The sequence below is a fragment of the Oratosquilla oratoria genome, chromosome 28 (genome assembly GCF_046742065.1).
Source record: "Oratosquilla oratoria isolate Oo_2021 chromosome 28, ASM4674206v1, whole genome shotgun sequence".
NCBI classification, from domain to species: domain Eukaryota; kingdom Metazoa; phylum Arthropoda; class Malacostraca; order Stomatopoda; family Squillidae; genus Oratosquilla; species Oratosquilla oratoria.
The window spans coordinates 54,594,460-54,615,194 of record NC_134804.1 but is presented as its reverse complement, the minus strand read 5'-3'; the positions used below and the strand labels follow the sequence as shown (position 1 = coordinate 54,615,194).

Here is a 20,735-nt window from a genome sequence, read left to right as displayed (position 1 = left end):
TCAATAATACATTAATCCTTATAGTTGTTTATTCATTCTACGAACAAAGATACACACAAGGATAGGGAAAATCTTCTTAATCTCTTGCGGTGTTGGGAGGAACGGATGTGTGGCGGTGTGAGCGTGTCAACAGACGATGGCCGTGGAGTGGATGAGGTGGATAGATGAGGGTAACAGTCAGGTGGGACGATTTGGCGGGAAATGGCGACCCGGGACGCCTCAGCTATTGTCGCCTTCTGCTCGGGGTTATCCCTAAATGGCTTGGTTTTGTGCTACATCCCCTCTGGTTCAGAAAGACCACGGCGAACAAGAGGATCCTGTCGTGAACTGTCGTTCGGTTTGTGGCTTGTACTTCTTAAGTCTTCAGCAAGAAGAAAGCAAAGGAATAAGAATGAGGACGAAATCAGGCTTGGAATAACCCAGTGACGTTCGTACGACAAAAATGTAAAAAATCTTGGTCATATGGTGCGTTTTGTAACCGATCTATTGAAGGGTTAGTTTTTATCTTCAGTGGGAAATTTGTTATTTCGTGAATATGAATATTCTAAACGTGTACATATCATATAAATATGTACATATACAATTATACATACAGACACATACGCACACACACACACACACACACACACACACACACACGCACACTCACACACACATTGCCAACCATTCCTTTTCCTCTGGTTTCACGGTCATGATCAATCTTCGAGTGGGTTATGCCTGTTCTCTTTAGGGCATTTAACTCTCTTGATCGTTCTTCTCCTTTTCAGTTTGGGACATTTAAAGATCTTGGTCGTTCTTAACCTTTTCAGTTTCCTTTATATATGATTTGGGTCGCGGCATAGAAATAACCATTCTTTTTTTAGAAGGCAAATCCTTCTTGATCGTCTCCTTGGTTTCCCTTTCAGAAGATCGGGTGTCATCGTTTGGCGACTTTCTTTTGAGTTTTTCGTCCTCTTGTCGTTTCAAAATCTTGGGTTTTCTGGAGACCTCGTGAGTCTCTCGTTTTCGTGTAACCTGGTTCAGGATTGTGTACAGAGAATCGCAAAAATCTTTCGGAAGAGGATCTTGAGATCGAAGACTCATTTTTGTTTTCCTTGGACGTAACTTACGATGATATTTCACAGAAAGGTACTTTAAAAATTGAGCACGATATAAGCTCTTGCTTGGTTGATGCTTTGAGTAATTTACGTCTTTAGACCTCTGTATACGAGTGTGCGAATCAAGAGGCTTTTCAGAATCTGAGTCACCCAAAAGAGACTTCCCGCGTTTGGAAGACCTTAAATATCGATTTTTGAGGATCGTCCTCTCTGAATCAGACGGATCTTTACGTTCTAGGTCAGGCAACTGGACAAAGCGTGTACTGCATCGATCAGACGAGATATTTCTGTGTTTCGAAGACCTTCGACATCTAAAGGAGCGAATTTCACTTTGTGATCCATATGACTCTTCTGGTTCCGACTTGAGTGAACAAACCGGGACGACTTTCAAATCTTTCGAAAGGTTTTGAGAGCCAGTGGTCTTATCTGGAGCCATTCTTTTCCCAGTGGATTTCAGCATCTTTACAGACCTAAAGCGTGTGAGTCTGCGACCATTACCAAGAGAAATGGACGGCTCTTTGAATTCTGAGAAAGATAACGTGGCAGGACGTGCGTCACAAGGTTTTAGATCATATCTTAAAGGCTCAGAAGACTCTAACCGTTTAAGTCTTCGGACTACATTGTCTGATGAAAATGACGTCTCAGAATCTGAGCGAGACCAGACAAGTTGGGCATCACTTTGTTCTGGATGCACTTTCTTGTCCTTGATAAGTTTTCTGTGTTTACATTTCCTAATGAAACTGTCTGAACTAGTTGATTCTCCACATTTTGTGTCAGACTGCAGGTTAAGCTGTATATCAGAGTGATCTGGAGAAGATGCTATTGGTCTTTTTGAGAATTTAGATTTCATTGGTATGAAGTGTGCTTTCCGTGGTTTCTTAGGTAACTTGTCATCTGAGATGGTATCTCTCTGTTCATGATGGATCTGATTTGAATCCTTGTCTTCAAGTTTAGATTGATGAAACTCTGCATTCTCTGTCTTCAAATCATCTGTCTTTTGGCTTGGATTATCTCTCACAGATTCACATTTAGAACACAGAGATCTACGATCAGGACAGACAGTATGGAAGGTCGATAAGCAAGCAGAACATGATTGACTGCAGATCAAGAGACCCACGTCAAAGAAGACCTGTCTGCACATGAGGCAGAGGTCCTCTGTTAAAACTTTGGCGGAATCATAGTTATCTTGGGAACAGTGTGTTTGGTATTTGGTGTCATCACAAGCTTCTGGCAAAGGAACCACGGGGAGGTTGTGGATCGGCTCCCGTGTGGGTATGGAATCATTGTGGTCTTTTCTGGTTGAATCTTTAGCTTTAACAGCTGGATCTGATGACTGACACATTCCATGGTACGGTTTGAAGGCAGAGTCCATCTGCTTCATGTTGTCCTGATAAATTTCTGCCGTCTGGCTCGTGTCGTTTGGACATGTTTCGACTTGTTGGTTCATGCTGTCGTAACGTGGCTCACAATCCTGATTCATGCCATCTAGGAAAAATCCCACTGACTGGTTTCTTTTGTCGTGAGGTGTTTTTGTCGACTGGTTCGTGCTGTCACAGCGTGGTCCAGCCGGTCCTACTAGCTGAGTCCCGTTATCAAGGGACAGTTTCAGTGGCTGACCTGTGTCATTGATATGTTGTTCTAGCAATTTAGCTGTTTCGTCATCAAATGGAACACGCACATCCGGTTGGATGGACGTAGTTGGTGGCTGCTGAATAGGAAATCCAATATTCAGCTCAACTGGCACTGAACAGAGCCTGCAGTTTGTCAGGGGGGATTCAAGAAGAGTGAAGAGGTAGTAGTCGAGAAGTTTCTCCGTCCCACCTAACCTAAGAATCTCACGTTCCAGTTCTGTCATCAGATTTCCATTCAGTTCGTCTACTGAAGAAGAGGTTTCTTGCTGCCTATCGTTTACCGAGCTATTGGGATGCTGTGGGTCCCATAAGAGATTAGTGGTGTCTTTGTTTTCCTGAAGATGTTGAAGGAAAATTTCAACTTCCTCTGGTAGAATGATAGTGCTTGCGGGTTCCTGGAATGGTCGGTTGACAACATCCCCATCTTTTGGTGTTTCCTCTTCGTTTTGGTATTGACTTTCTTCTTTTATATGAAGCTGTGGATCAATGGATGGGATTGCTTCTAAGGGATTAGTATTACAATCCAATTCCTGTGGCTGTAGAATAATGTCTTTCCGATTCCGAAAGGACAATTTAGCTATTTTTCTTTTAGACAAATTTTGTTGTTTATCCACTCTGTCCATTTGACGCAAAGACATAGTAGTTTTGCTTTTCTTTTGAGACACAAACATTTGTTTTTCTTTTTGTACTTTTGTCTTCTCCCTGAATGCTATATCAGTTGTTCTCAATCGCCTCTTGAGAATTCTTGGAGGAGATCCTTGAGATATCTCCTTGTTCCTGGACTGACACACAAGTCTTGAATGTGGTTGCTTATCGACCATCTCGAGCTTGAGACTTCTCCTTGTGAAGTGAATTCTATCACCAAACGTGCCAGTGTGATGAGCCATCGGGGGTAAATGATACAAGTACCTTTAGAGCACCTTGTCCTTGTTTCTCGAGATGTGCACAGGATCACAGAACCCTACCACAAGGAATACTAAGTTAATTCAGCCCAATAGGAGAAGGAAGACTAATCATGAAGAACCTCAAGACTACCTTTGCGTGACGATGATAAGAGTAATAATCAATAGATATAAAAGAAATAATCAGTCTCATTTCTAACAGATCTATCGAGAAATGTGTCATAAATATTGATTACGGATATTTACAGTAGAGTGAGTTACAATGGCAGACCATGATGACAAGAAAAATGATTGTCCATAAGAATTTCCGGTGTAGAAAAAATGAAACAGAGTAAAAGAAAGACATAAACTAACACAGACACTTGTGATTCTTTTCACAAATAATGAAACGTAGTGAATAGTGTAAAACTGTGTAATTATCACCAAAGACTGAGTTTATATATATTTAAATGAAATATGAGAAATCAATCAGATTTTTTTTTATGACCGTCGCGCAGAGGATTCAAACCTACTGCTCTGATTCCAAAAGGCTCCATTGTCAGTCGCTTTAACTCACTAAGCGGCGGTCATAAAAATCATCTGATTGATGTCGCTGTTCATTAGCGTATTTCTCATATGGCTACAATGGCGATAAGCGTGAAAGGGATTCGTTCCGGTCCTTACCCCCTGCTACGAGTGTGGTTAGCTGCATGGTGAAAAAGGAGTTTGGGTTGCAGTTAGCGACCTTCCTAATCTCGGGAACCAGTAGCGTTTCGAGTTCATACAGTTTTAGACCATCAGTGGCTTAGTGGGTTAAGGCGACTGACAATGGAGCCTCTTGGCATCAGAGCAGTAGGTTCGAATCCTCTGCGCGACGGTCATAAAAATTATCCCATTTAAATAAAAACACAACAAAAGCGCTGAACAATTATAAAACTAAAACTACTGCAACAATTTAATATAAACATTAAGAAGAATACAGGTTTATGTTGAATGCATAAAAAAAAGAACATGGCAGAATAACTCCTAAATTGATATCCCACCAATTGTTGCCGATACAAAGAAATTATACACAAGGTATTCCACCTCAATTGTAAATAATTAAAAACAACAACAATAATGATAATAATAATAATAATAATGATAATAATAATAATAGTAATGAAAATTATAATGATAATAATAATTAATAATAATAATAATGATAATAAATGATAATGATAAATAATGATAATAATGATGATAAAATAATAATAATAGTAATAATAATAACAAATGATAATAATAATAATAATAATAATAATAATAATAATAATAATCATAATAACAAATAATAATAATAATCATAATAACAAATAATAATAATAATAATAATGATAATATTAATAATAATACCAATAATAATAATAACAATAAAAACATAATAAATAGATAAATAAGAAATTAATTAAGATACGAAAAATCTAAGTATTTGAAATAAAAAAATAATTCCTTTTACCAACATTAGAGTTTGAAATGCATGAAATAAAGACCAATTTTGGTAACCACACGCAAATAAGATAATGGAGGGTAGAATATTTGAAAATTATTTTTCATATATTCAACTGACCTAATAGACAATGCAAATTGAATAAAATATAAGATTTTTTTAACAAATATATTTGAGAATCTAATGGACATTTTGAAAACTTGAATTATTTAAGAAAAAAAATGAAAGGAGCTTAATAAAAACTGCTAAATTTGACCAATTTAAGAAAATGAGAGGGAAGAAAGGGTGGTGCATGGGAGTGGAAAGGGTGGGAGTGGAATAGGTGGAAGTGGAATGGGTGGGAGTGGAATGGGTGGGAATAGAATGGGTGGGAGTGGAATAGGTGGAAGTGGAATGGGTGGGAGTGGAAAGGGTGGGAGTGGAATAGGTGGAAGTGGAATAGGTGGAATTGGAATTGGTAGGAGTGGAAAGGGTGGGAGTGGAATGGGTAGGAGTGGAATGGGTGGGAGTGGATATTTGACTTTTGATTTTTGTGAAGAAGCCCTTGGTATGTTGATAAATAGAAAGAAGTAAATATCAGAAAAAATACATTTGAAAGGTGCCATGACCAAGAACTGACGGTTGTAAGGAAGAGACATAAAGTAAAAACAACGAATAATGTCAGGAGAGGAAAAGACAAATGAGCAAACCTGACTGAGGAGGAGGAGGAGAAGAAGAAGAAGAAGAAGAAAGAAGAATAAATAGAAGAATGATAAGAAAATATATATATATATATCCTAAAAGGAATCCAGTTACTAGAGTAAATATCAGATATACATATATATATATATATATATATATATATATATATATATATATATATATGTATGTCTATAGACTAGAGGCCTATTTTCTAGAAAAGTGTTGACAAAAAATTGAGCAAAATTCATCTTTATCTCTTGAATATTTTGATGACATTTCTATAGATGTTGGGGAAGTAGGCAATATTTTAAGACAATATTTTTTTACCTTTTGGATACAAAAGAATTGACGATAACATAATTCACACAGTCTTGCTCTGCGATAAAAAAAATAATTTTCATTCTATATATATATATATCTTTTTTATTTCAACACTATCTGTCTGGAATGTTGATAACAGTGACAGAATAAAATATAATAATGCAGCACGACACTGGGTCCGCGATATTCAGATTATAAAAAAGAGAATAGAAAAGAACAAGAAAAAGATACAAAAACGAATTTCTGTGGAATGAAAAATCTTCATCTTAAGATCTTAATATTCTTTGAAGAAAAACAAATATCTTATTCTTTATCTAAACGTTATTTGTGATATAAAATCTCAATCTGCAGTTTGGAAACTTACCTATGACTGTGTTTTAGAATAAAAAGCTAGTTGGTAATAATTTTGCCTCACTTACTGGTGGTCGCCCTTATTCTGTCTTGCTCTTCTAAAATGCAGAAATGATTTCCGACAACTGAACGTTCTCTATATCCAAATCACCGCCCACACATAATTATACAATCTTGTTTATTTTATAAATATATTTCATATATATATATATATATATATATATATATATATATATATATATATATAGATAGATATATATATATGTGTATATATAATTTGTGTGCGCGTACATAGTGCACATACATAATCATATTTGAAAATATACATATATATTTATGTGACATATAACATGTATTTGTATATTTGACCATGCACGTACAAATATTTTTTCTGGTTATGTAGATATAAACGCATACACAGGTATACTTACATTTATTTATACAATTCTTTTACTTCGAAATGTACTGTGTTGCATTTCAGATCCTCGTTGTAGAAGCGACATGACGTCATTGTTCACTTGAAATGCGACATGACGTCATTGTTCACAAGAAATACGACATAACAAGGATTCAAACCTTTGACTTATTTACCAAATGACTTGGTAACGGAATGAACAGATATCTAATTCAGGAATTATTTATAATCTACAGAAAATTAGGAAGATAAATAAAATAGAATTTCGTCGTGGAAGCGACATGACGTCATTGTTCACAAGAAATACGACACAACAAAAATTCAAATCAGTGATGTATTTACGGAAATGATCAGAAATCTAATTCAGCGATTAGTTATAATTGAGATAGACCGTAACATCATACTTTCAAACTACGTAGAATATCACATTTTTTCCATGAAGTTCGATTGATTTAATGATTTGTTTAAAAAATCTACCAGTAATTTTTCATAAGTATAGCGATTTTCATGTTTGTGAACTTACCACGTGGTACATCCTTGCATATAGAGCGAACGATTTTTTTTGTGTAGACAATTCTATGACTGGATTTCTTTAATAGATACATTCATAATAATAATAATAAAAAAGTCTTGGTAAAATTTTTCCCATAATGGCAGAAGACGTATAAACAGATGAGAGGAGGAGGCGGGAGTGGGGAGGGAGGGAGGAGGAGGAGGAAGAGGAGGAGGAAAGGAGGAAGTACAGGTGAAGAAAAAGGAGGAGGAGGAGGAGGAGGAGGAGGATGGCTCTCATTAGGCTGGAAGCGCCAAAAGATTAAAATAGAACGACACAAAAAATATATTACAATAAGATGGAATTAAATAAGATAAAATGAGATAATTTAGAATAGAATAAAACATAATGAAATAGAATAAAATAAAATAAAAATAAAAGGGAGACGAAGGTCTGTGTCGGTTGCTAGGTGGATGTCATTGGTCAGGACATGAAAGGGGGCGTGGCTTATTTTGCCTCGCGAGTGCCCAGCAAGAGTAATTTGCAAACTCTCACTCATTTGCATGGACTAGTCACCGTATCTTATCAAAATCTCATTCCAGTAGCCGCCATGAAACAGCGAATAAAAATACTATTGACGAAAATATCGAGGAAGAACGAAAAACAATCAAATAAATACATAAAGTGAAACTTCGGATGTAGAGGATTTTGTAAAGATGTTTGATTGTTGCAAGTTTTTGTGTTCATAATCCGATTTCACTAAACTGTCTAAACATACACACAGACACGCACACACACATACACACACGCGCACATACATGCAGCCCCCCCCCACACACATACACACCTTCCGAGAGGATGACTGACTGTGAAAATAAACCGACAAATACTCGTCCTCTCCTTCCCCCCCTCCCCTTCCTCCTCCTCCTTTTCCTTCCCTCCCATCCTCCTTCTATCCCACCTCTAGCTCCTTATCTCCCTCCCTCTCACTCTCTCTTCTTCTCTCTCTTTCTTCGTCCCTCTCTTTCCTCCTCTCTTCCTGTCCTTCCGTCTCCCTTTTTCTTCTCCTCTCCCTCCCTCTCTTCCCTTTCTCTTCCTCCCCCTGTCCCTCTCTCCCTCTCCCTTCCGCTCTCTCTCCAGCTTCTTATCTCCCTCCCTCTCCCTCTCTCTTATTCTCTCTCTCCCTCCCTCTCCTTATCTCCCTCCCTCTCCCTCTCCAGCTCCTTATCCCCGTCCCATCTCTCTCTCTCTCTCTCTCCTTTTGTCCGTCCTCCTCCATCCCTTGTCCTCTCTCTTCCTCACCCCTCCTTCTTTCTTCTTCCCTCCTTTGCGGCTCTCCTTTCTGGCCGGCGCCAAGCGATTCTATTCATCCTGGTGCCGGAGGAGGCGGAGGAAGAGGAGGAAGAGGAGGTCAAACTGATCCTCTGAATTTGCCCTCGACTCTCCTTTTCAAGTCACTGTTGACAAACGATTAAGGAGGAGGAAGAAGAGGAAGAATATCAGGGAGAGGGGGGAGGAGGAGGAGGGGACGCAGGAGGAGAAGCAGGACAAGGAGGAGGACGAGTAGAAGAAGCAGAAGGAGGAGGAGGAGGAAGAGGAGTCACTGGTGCAAGGGCAGGAGCAGTAGGAGCTGGAGGAGGAGGTGGAGGAAGAAAAGGAGGAGGAGGAGGAGGAGGAGGAAGATTAAGAACAAAAAGAGGACGAGGAGGATATTGTGATAGGAAGATTGTAGTGTGCAGGAAGGGGAGGATGAGGAAGAAGAGGAGCAGGAGGATGAGGAAAAGGATGAGGATGGTAGAGGTCTGTTGTGTGCAGGCAGGAGGAGGAGGAGGAAGAGAAAGAGGGGAATAGGGTTAGGAGGATGAGGATGAAGTCGAGGAGGATGAGGAGGGTGAGGATGAGGAAGGGGATGAAAAGGATGAAGAGGGTGAGGATGAGGATGAGGAGAATAAGGAGGAGGAGGAGGGTGAGGAGGAGGAGGAAGAGGATGAGTAGGATGAGCAGGATGAGGAGGGTCTGGATGAGGAAGGGGATGAGGAGAATAATGAGGATGAGGAGGGTGAGGATGAGGAGGATAAGGAGGATGAGGAGGTTGAGGAGGATAAGCAGGATTAGAAGGAGGAGGATGTTGTGGTAGGAAGTGTGTGTGTGTGTGTGTGTGTGTGTGTGTGTGTGTGTGTGTGTGTGTGTGTGTGTGTGTGTGTGTGTGTGTGTGTGTGTGTGTGTGTGTGTGTGTAGTGTGCAGGGGGTTGGGGGGGTCTGGTCCTCAAGGCTCACCTTGCAGCTCAGCGGGGGAGTTCTGAGGCCAAGATGGGACAGCGCACTTAAGTGTCAGCTGGGATGAAGAAAGAACAGTCCTCTCTTCCCTGTCCTCTCTTTCTCTCTTTCTTTTTTCGTTATTTTGTTGCTTGTACGGCGCAAGGTTGCCTGCGATGGCGTCCCAGGAATTTTGTACTGACTGTGGTACCCAGAAGTGGAGGATTCTAGTGAAGCTGTCTTGGTGGGTATTTGGATTGTGAGGGTAATTCGGATGTACTACTTGCGGGAGTGAAAAAAGAGTAAAAAAAGAGGAAAGAAAAAGAGTAAAAAGAGTAAAAAAAGAGGAAAGAAAAAGAGTAAAAAGAGAAAAAAAAAAGGTAAAAAGAGTAAAGAAAAAGAGTAAAAAAGAGTAAAGAAAAAGAGAAAAAAGAGTAAAAAAGGATAAAAAGAGTAAAAAAGAGTAAAGAAAAAGAGTAAAAAAGAGTAAAGAAAAAGAGTAAAAAAGAGTAAAAAAAAAAAAAAAAAAAAAAAAAAAAAAAAAAAAAAAAAAAAAAGATATATGTAATTATCGTGTATGCCCATAGAACCGCGTGGTACATAACGATGTCGAAAAAAATATATTGGAACGGAAAAATATGGGCTTAGGTCTTGGTTAGACTTCCCTCCTACTCCATGAAGTCACTTCGAACGACGCTGCTGAGTCCTTGAAGGATCCCCAAAACGACACAGGTCTCCAAGACAGGGGAGGTCACGCTTACGTCATGAGCAAGGGCCCTCTCCTGCCCTGCTCTTCCTCCTCCTCCTTAACTTCCTCTTCCTCTTCCTCCCCCCTTCACCTCCTCCTCCTACCACTTGGAGAAAAGAGAGAAAAGAATATGAGGACGTAGAAGCGAAAACAACGAAAAGGAATTGAAACAAGGGAGAAAAAGGGAGGAGAAGTAGCAGGAGGAAGAGAAGTAGGAGCAGGAGGAGGAGGAGGAGGAAAAGTAGGAAGTGGAGGAAGAGGAAAAGGAGGAGGTGGAGGGAAAGGAAGAGGAGGATGTAGAGGAGGAAAAGGAGGTGGAGGAAGAGGAAAAGGAGGTGGAGGAAGAGGAAAAGGAGGTGGAGGAAGAGGAAAAGGAGGTGGAGGAAGAGGAAAAGGAGGTGGAGGAAGAGAAAAGGAGGTGGAGGAAGAGGTGGAAGAGGAGGTTGAGGAGGAGGTTAAGGAAGAGATGGAGGAGGAGAAAGAAATGGAGGAAAAAGAATCTGATGGTAAGAAAAGAATAAGTGGAGAAAAGAAAAGGAGAGAAAGAAGAGATATATAAAAAAGAAGTGAAGAAAAAAAGAAAAGACAAAAGAAATGTGGGACGAAAGAGAGTGAGTGAGTGAGAGAATATGAAGAAAGAATAATAAATAAAAGAGAAAAATGTAAGCGGTGAGGGATAAATTTACAAAAAAAGAAGTTGAAGAAGGAAATATCAAGAGAAGATTGAAGGATAGAAGTATCGGTAATAAAAAATAAGATAAAAAGAACCTGCAAGCCTTGGATAAGCCTATTACTTCTGCTGAAGAAGGGAAAAATCCCCGCATGCGACATTATAATAATAATAATAATAATAATAGTAATAATAATAATTAATAATAATAATGAATAGTAATAATAATAATAATAATGATAATAATAATAATAATAATGATAATAATAATAATAATAATAAAGATTAGATTAGGCAACATTTCGGTAGATGTCCTTCTGCGCACGACTTGACTGCCTACCAGGCGACAGAGAAGGAACGTGATTGGCTGTCGGGAAGCCGTCGGGACGAAACCGAAGCGACATGCACGGAGTGGATCGACATAAGAAGTGGAAAACGAGTCGGCGGGGGGAAGAATAAAGGAAATGATAAAGGAGAGAAGGGAGATGAGCCATGACAGGGTTGAAGATCTCCCTGACCGCTTCCTGGGAATGTGTAGACAAGCGACGAGGCAGAAAAACAAATGAAACTTGTCAAGCGTGTCGCTCAACCTCTTCGCATATTTGCATGTAGCCGGAACCACGGGCGTTTATATAACAATAATAGCAACAACGACAGAAGAAAAACAATTCGCCCTACAGGCGAAATCATCTTACGTTTAAAAGAAAAAGAAGAGGAAGAAAAAGAAGAAAAAAAAGAGAAGAAAAAAGAAAAAGAAGAAAAGGAAGAAAAGAAAAAGAAAAAGAAGAGAAAAAGAAGAAAAAGAAGAGGAAGACAAAGAGGGAGATGAAGACGAAGAAGAAAAATAAGAAGAAAAATAAGAAAAAGAAAAAGAAGAGGAAAAAGAAGAAGACGAAGACGAAAACGAGGAAGAGGATGAAGAAGACGAAAACGAAATAGAAGAAAAAAAGAAGAAAAGAAGAAAAAGAAGAAAAACAGGACTCATCACTTGGTTCATATATTTGACACCTCGTCACACTGTAAATATTTCATGTACGAATCAAAATACAGTTTCATTATTCAACAGAAAGGTTCAGTGAGCATTAAGTAGACCACAATAAAAAAAATTAACCTAGAGGTCCATATTTTTTCCATGAAATATAGACTCCCCTTTAACAAGATGCCTACCCCCACCCCATCTTGATAATTTTTAAGTGAACTGACTCAAAGGAATATAACCTCACCTAACCCAACTTAACACAGTTTAGCCTATCTACTAGTATATCCTAATCTACCCTGGTCAAGCTAGAATATCCTGGCCTTTCTTAGCACAATCCAACCCAATCCAACTTGCACATCCCAGCCTTATCCATCCCCCTAACTTAACCTAACCAACCCTAATCTAACCTAACGTATCCTAACCTAACTCAAAGCGGCCTGGTTCTTTTAATCTAGCTTCTGCCAGACTATTTCGTTACACACAGACACAGACACACACACCCACACAAAAGAAAAAATTGCCCAAGGGAGACAGTAACGACTTGAAACGCATCTGCGTCACTCATTTGACATTTGTCATTGAGCCTACTACGCGATCCCTTCCCCTTCTCCTCTGGGCTCCCAACGGGAGTCGTCGTCGTCGGCACTGTGGCCAATTAAGCGGAGGGCGGGAGACAAGAATGCCCCCATCTATTTGTTTACGTCCTAGCGGGTCCGGGACATCTGCGTCTGCGACGACAGAGTTTATATATAAAAACATATGTGTGTATGTGTGTGTGTGTATGTGTGTGTTTGTGTATATATGTATACGTATAGTATATGTACAGTATATATATATATACAATTATATACCTATACGTATATGTATATGTGTATATATATATATATACATATATATATATATATATATATATATATATATATGTGTGTGTGTGTGTGTCTGTATTTGTATGTATATGTACATGTACTCGTATATGCATACAAAATGTATATGTCTACGTCTATGTTTATCTATTCTTCAGGAGCCCCTTCTTCTATTCTTCAGCCATCTGAAAACTCCTCTTACATGTTTCAATTTCCACATAAAATTTCTGTAATGTACTTTATCCAAAGATTTAGGTCCAGGTAAACACAAGCCACCTAACCATCTTTCTCTTTTTGGCACATCGATTCTTCTTGAGTAAAATATTCAACAGACATGAACCACATTATAATTCCTTTCCAAATGCGAACTGCGACACTCTTTCAATCCTGAGACATTTTACCCCGCTACTTCGTCCACCAATGCTTCTCGATTTATTAACACTAATGACATTTGATCTCATCTTTTTGCTCTTTTTTTTACTTTGCATTTCTATGATCTCTTTTTCAATTTAATTTGTAAATTTTCTCGTGGCTGTTCCCGCCCTATTTTTCTTTGTTTTTGTTTTTCTTTGACACTTTTGAATTGCTCAATTGCTCTTTTGATTTAAGTCCATTCAGGTCATCCCATTTGTCTTTTCAACATCTTGATTGTCAACTCCCTTTCTTAATTGTTTCCTTTCGGTGTTTCTACTTCTTTCTTTACCCGTTTCATTATATCCACAAGAATTGTTGTTAATTCTATCAATTTATCCATTCCCTACCTAGTTGCCTAATTTGTATTCTAATCTTTTGTTGTATCACAAGTATCATGTATTACATTCAGGTATTATAACTGTTGTATTGCAATTCTTATATAATGTTGTATAAATAATTTTTTATATATAGCACTTTTTCAAATATGTGTGGATGTCATTAGACCTAGGGTTCTTTGATGTCAGACGCTGACTTGCCCAAGCCAAGCCGACCGGTGTTCAGCGTCGCCGCGTGAGAGTCCCAGATTGTGTGGTATCCGATCACATCATACTATGCGTGTACCGTTTACACCTCTCATTTTAAACGCCCCTCCCAACCAACACTTTTGAGGAGACCAGCCTCTTGTCCCCGCCCTCCGGGTCCCTCATTCATCATCATCATTTGTAAGAGTGCGCGCGTCGCTTCACTCACACGACGACCCCACAGTCTCCCCGAGTAAACAATCTCCTATGCAGAAGTCTATCTCATTTCAAACAGATCTCGTTAGGATATGTCGACTTTCTCTCGATATAAGTTCTATGGGCGGAGTAGAGAGATAGAGAGATAGATAGATAGAGAGAGAGAGAGAGAGATAGAGAGAGAGATAGAGAGGGAGAGATGGTGAGGGAGAGAGAAACACATACACACACACACACACACAGAGAGAGAGAGAGAGAGAGAGAGAGAGAGAGAGAGAGAGAGAGAGAGAGAGAGAGGAAGGGAATAAGAGATATATTTATTTCCCCTTTCCCTCCGATCTCCTCTTGAATTAAGAGACATCTGTCATCAACCCTAAGAGAACAATTATGTTAGTTAACTTCAGAAAACTCACCTCCGGAGGTTAATCCTTTACCCTTTCTGGTTCTCGAACTCTTCTGTTTTTCGAACTCTTCTTGAGGCCGCTTCACATTGGGCCGATTCTCACCAACCGTTGTGAATTCGTTTGAGTAGAAACGACTTCGGTTACAGTGTCTTGTTTCTCGAATATCCAAAAGTCAAATTATCTTTGCGTCATTTACTGAAAAACTGAATGGGAAACTAGGAGAGGGTATACCTTTACAAAAGTTACACACAATGATGATATGTTCTTAGGGAAGTCTAGCATACTGTAACCCAAGTTTCCTTCTTGCTATTCAAATTCACAACGGTTGACGGTAATCTGCCCAGTGTGAAAGGGCCCTTAGAACTCTTGTTCACGACAAAGTATTACACTCTTCATAATACCATTGCCCTGCATAAGATCTTTTATGCTCATTTTCCGAGTACCTCGCAAATGATCAAGTCTACTTTTGATCGACTGAAAAGGGTATGTTTCGAGAATCAGTTGAAAGAAGTAGATAAGGAACAAATTTAAAGTGGAAGATTGTTTGTGAAATGTGAGCCGCTGTTATGCCTCCCCCGAGGGTCGCGTGCGGACCTCCAGGGGAGTTCGCACACCACTCTGTGATAACCAGGGCGGAGGGCCTACTTATGCACATTTATAAAAATCTCCGTTCTCGTTGACGCCGAGTGATTTCATTCGCCTTGGATGAATCTCTGTGCCGATAAGCAGTGGTATGTTGAAGTGAAAGTGAAAGTGTGAAAGCCATGAGTGGACACTGCAGGATTACCGGTCTATCCGCTAGATGATGATACAGCCTCTGGACCTCAACATGGTGGTAGTGGATGTAAAATACGAAAGGGTGTTTAGGAGGGAAACTAAGAGATAACTGATACCAAAAGAAGGAGGAGGAGGAGGAGGAGGAGGAGGGGCAAGGAGGACGAGAGGAGACAGGAGGTGGGAGTTAAGGAGGACGGGAGGAGACAGGAGGTGGGAGATGATACAGTAGTTGGTGTAGGTAGAGAGGGATGAGATGGGAAGAAACGGGAAGAATGAGGAAGAGCTACGGAGGACGGGAGGAGACAGAAGGTGGGAGATGATACGGTAGCTGGTGTAGAGAGAGGGATGAGATGGGAGGTAGGGGGTAGGGGAGAAGGGGGAAAGGGAGGGGGAGAAGGAGGGGAGGGAGGGAGAGAAGGAGGGGGCGTGGGGGAGAGGGAAGGGGAGGAGGGGAGGGAGGGAGAGAAGGAGGGGGCGTGGGGGAGAGGGAAGGGGAGGAGGGGAGGGAGGGAGGTAGAGGGAGGAGGGTAGGGGGAAGAGGAAGGGGGAGGGGGGGAGGGAGCATGTCATCCCACACCTCAAGGGCCGACCGGCCGGCCGCGGGTGCCGCTACTGGCGTCGCTCTTGGTCTTCTTGGCCTCGTGAGACGCTCCGCTCCGATGGTCTTCGTTGTCGCCTCGAGACGCCCCCGGCAGAGCGAGACGCGCCTCCGATTCCTCTCTTTTTATCCAGACCCCTTCTGGTTACAGCAAGAGAGAACTGCTCTCTCTCTCTCTCTCTTTCACCCCATTTCCCTCCCCCTCTCCCCCATTTCCCTCCCCCTCTCCCTCATTTCCCTCCCCCTCTCCCCATTTCCCCTCCCCTCTCTCTCTCTCTCTCTCTCTCTCTCTCTCTATATATATATATATATATATATTATATATATAAATATATATATATAAATATATATATATATATATATATATATATATATACATACATATTCATCTCTCTTGCAGTAGAGGAAGGACTCAGAGCAAGACCCCCAGGGCTTGGGTGTCGAGAGATCTAAACGCTACACCATCCCTTCTCCCCGATGACCGGGGTTGAATGACATCATGAGGTGTCTGCAGGGAGGACGAGGAGAACGAAAAGGAGGAGGAAAAGGAGGAGGAGGAGGAGATAGAGGAGGAGGAGGAGGAGGAGATAGAGGAGGAGGAGGAAGAGGAGGAGGAGGGAGAATGAGGAATAAGGAAAAGAAGAGGAGGAATAGAAGAAAGGTGGCAAAGGGTTAGTGTTTACAAGAAAATAATAGGAATAGGAGGAGGAGGAGGAAGAGGGAGGGGAATGATAAGAAGGAGGAGGAGGAGAAGGAAGAGGAGGCAGAGATAGAGGAGCAGGAAGAGGAGGAGAAGGAGTAATTGTTGAGGGAATAAGATGTGGTAGTGGAGGCATGCGAGGAGTGAGGGAGTGTTGGAGTGCGAGGGTGACGTCATAGATATAATGATGGAGGAGGAAACACGTCATCTGAGGTCAATGCATTTTTTGTTTTTTACCTTGGTGGCTGTGTCACGTGTTTAAAGAGCTGGGGAGTTCAGTACATATACATTTCAGAAATTATGATTCCTGAGTTGATTTCTTCACATTCATGAATTTGTACTCCTCCGAAGGAAATTAAATAGATAAATACATAAAATGAATAGAAAATAATAAATCTCTTCGGTTACATTGGATGAGATTATCCAGCTGAGGATTAACTCTAATTTTCTACTGAGTGATTGTGGAAATAATGTCTTTGTGGTAGAGTTGTGGTGTTTGTCATCTGCTAGTCAATGTCATTTTCCAAATTGTTTTTAATCTAATTTATTTTTTGTAGTTTATGACTTACAATTGTTCTGGCTATTATACATACTTGCAAGTACACACACACACACACACACACACACACACACACACACACACACACACACAAACGGCTCCACGGTGCAGTGGTACCGTTTTCGAGCACTAATTCAACGATCCGAGTTCGAGTACCGCCAAGGGCTGGAAAAAAAAAATACATCGCTGCACTGCTAGCAGGCACTCCAACTCTGGTGGGCAAGGAGTTTTGTATATGTTTGTGTTTTTGTGCATGTGTGTATGTGTTTGTGAGTGTATGTGTGTATGTGTGTGTGTATGTACGTATGTGTGTGTGTGGATAATCCAGATCTACAAAACACATAAGGTCACCAGTAACTGCCACTTGCTCTGGCTATGCGAGTACACAGGTCAAAGTTGAGTTCTTCAGCCAGAGACAAGCTCCTCCTGGTGTAAGTCCTCCATCTTCTCCCTGACCGTCTGGACGAAAATCTCACACCAGTTCGTCAACTTCCAGAACACATACATATACCAAAGGCCTTTTCAAACCTTACAAAGGAGGTAGCAAAAAATAAATAAATAAATAATAAGAAAATAAATAAATAAAATCCACTCCCACCCATTCCATCTCCACATACTCCACTCCCATCCATTCCATCTCATCATACTCCACTCCCATCCATCCCCTCCCTCCCTCCCTCCCTCTTATCTTGGCTCCTCCTGGATGAGGGGTCATAATCTTATGTCGGACTGTACCTAAGCCATTTCGAGGACTCTCTCTCGCTGTCACCCTCAAAGATAAAGGAAGAGTTATACCTCGAGGGCAACCCGAGGAGCACCGGCTCGAGTAACAACTCCATTGCTTTGAGTCTCGAGAACCGCCAAGTGTCAACGGTCACCCTCGGGCGTCTGGTCTCGTCTTCCACTCAGAGCCGGACTGGAGGAGGACCTCCAAGTACTCTGCTAACATATGAATGAAGGAGACTGCAAGAGACCATAAGGCTTACACTAGGCAGTTCCATGTCCATTACCACCTGTCAGCCCCATCCAGTTATCACACTGGGCTTCCACGGGCTTCACCAGCAGTTGAGACTTCGTCTGGTTAAAAACGACTTCGGTTACAATATTTAATTTTTCACATCTAATATCAAATAATTACCTTTTCGTCATATACAGCAAAGATGAACGATGAACTGAGAGACTGTAAACCTATGAGAATTCTAGAACTGTTCTCTGAGAAGTCTAGGTTTTTGTAAGCGAAGTCATATTCTAGTTATTCAAATGGAGGTTGGAGGTAGGATGTCGGAGGAAAAATAGACCAGTGTGATAACCCCTCAAGATAGTCTTGGAGGGCGATTCACGCCAAAGGAGGTCAGGTTATGGCATGAAACTGAAGCGCCAACACGTGGCTATACATACATGCATACATACATAAACAAATACATACATACACAAATACATACATACATACTGTATGTACATGCATACACACATACAAACATACTGTATATACACACATACATACCTACATGGATATATAAACGCACACATACTGTACATACATGCATACATACACTGTACATATACACAGATACAATTATACATATCATAAATACATACATAGATACATATATGTATATATATATATATATGTATATACATATAATGTACATAAATACATACATACATGCATACACACATACATACATACACATATGCATACATACATACATGCATATATACATACATGCATGCATACATACACATACATGCATATACACATACATGCATACACACATACACATATGCATACATACATGCATATATACATACACGCATGCATACATACATACATACATACATACATGCATACATGCATGCAATCATACGTATATACACATACATACACACATCATATATACATACATACGTACTTATACATCTATATAATTGAAACAGTGCAATCATTTAAGTATTTATTTGTAGTTCCTACACAAAGATTCATCAATATTCTGTTGCGGAAGAAAGCTTTAAAACTACAAAACGCACCATTTCTTAAAAAAATATAAATAAAAATAAAAATAAATGTGTGTACGTATCTAACCCCCAAACTTAACCAAATTGTCCTCAATTGCAGGAGATGTTGGCCTGTGGTCCCCTGGCCTCGTTAACGACACTGCTGAATTGGAATGAGAGCAGTGCCCAATTGGATAGCTTCTTGTGGTTTGGTGGTTACTATCCTCGAAGTTGTTGGGCTGGTGTCGCGTTTCTAAAGAAGTTTCTCTTCTGTAAATAAGTGATTCTCTTTTGTATATTCTGATCTGTAAAGAACTGATTCTCTTTTGTGTATTCTGAAGCTTCTATGACTTTACATTATTCGATTCCCTATTGTGTCGTCTGAACGTTCTCAGTGTTTTGTTTTCTGTGGCATAGAGATATAAATAACTGAGCGGTGACTGAAAAAACGCTAATAAAACACAAAAATGAAGTAAATGTATGACAAACATTTTACAAGACAAACTACGAGTTAACCGTCACGATGATAATGATAAAAAATATATAAAATGATAAAATTTAACGGGGTTCTGAAGAGATACTTAATATATATAATAAAAAAAAAGCCATATGACATAAAATAGGGGCAGATGTTGAGATGCAAAGCTAAAAACGAGACGCATAACATAATTCAAAAAAACATATTTAAATCTCATACGAGCTGAAACTCAAAGAATGACTTAAAGTTAGTAAAACTTTGGTTTGACACTTAGAACATTAAAAATAATTTTCTGACGTGTTTACTGAAAAGGTGCAGAGAAAATCTCATTGGTGAATTTCCATGTAACAGTCTGGATACATTTGATGTTCATTTATACAACTACCAATGTCAACTAGTTCAATTTTTCTTTGCTGGCAGCTTAGTTGTTGGTGCTGTTGCTGTGTGTCTATGGGTCATGTGTGCGTGTATATGTATGAGTGTTTCTGTGTGTGTTATATGTATGTGTATATGTGTATGCATATGTTGAGTGTGTGTATGTATATGTCTATGTGTGTTTGTATTATGTATGTGTGTGCGTGTGTGTGTATTATGTGCGTGTATGTATATGTGTGTGTGTGTTTGTATTGTGTGGGTACGTGTGTGTGTGTGTGTGTGTGTGTGTGTGCCTATGTGTGTGTATGTGTACATGCGTGCGTGTGTGTAAATGCAAAACCAAAAACAACCAAGAAAACCTAGGCCCACAAGAAAACCTCCGCCTTTTTACTTTTCAACAAAATCCACCAAATATCCCGCATGCGAAGGCTAAACTGAGATTATCTTATCTGGTTTAACCCGATTGGCAAACCAGCTTAATAAAATCGCCTGGCGTCGGACAAAACAGTCTTCAAAAGGATCCTACGGTCTTGAAAGGGTAGACACAAACACGCTCTCCCTCACAAAATACATGTGTGATGTTTACATAGGTAAACACACACACACACACACACACACACACACACACACACACACACACATACACACACACACACACGTCTAATTACACTTTGAGTCTCACTCAACGTAGGCAACCCTAAACCTCAACATTCGTCATGACAGGAGAGCAGTTAAAGGAGAAAGGTAAGATAAAGGGTGAGAATGGTTTGGGGGGACGGGCATGGGGGAAAGGAAGGAGGAAGGGGGAGGGGAGACAGAAGGA

General features: G+C 40.1%; 1 protein-coding gene across 1 annotated transcript; it reads right to left on the bottom strand.

The window, feature by feature from the left end:
* Positions 1 to 315: 315 nt before the first annotated feature.
* On the bottom strand, positions 316 to 6,948 carry LOC143040192 (uncharacterized). Its single transcript, XM_076210859.1, has 2 exons — positions 6,883 to 6,948; positions 316 to 3,689 (listed from the first exon to the last, which is right to left on the bottom strand). The coding sequence occupies exon 2, from the start codon at positions 3,613 to 3,615 to the stop codon at positions 778 to 780; it is 2,838 nt and encodes a 945-aa protein (XP_076066974.1). The 5' UTR covers positions 3,616 to 3,689; positions 6,883 to 6,948; the 3' UTR covers positions 316 to 777.
* Positions 6,949 to 20,735: the final 13,787 nt, after the last annotated feature.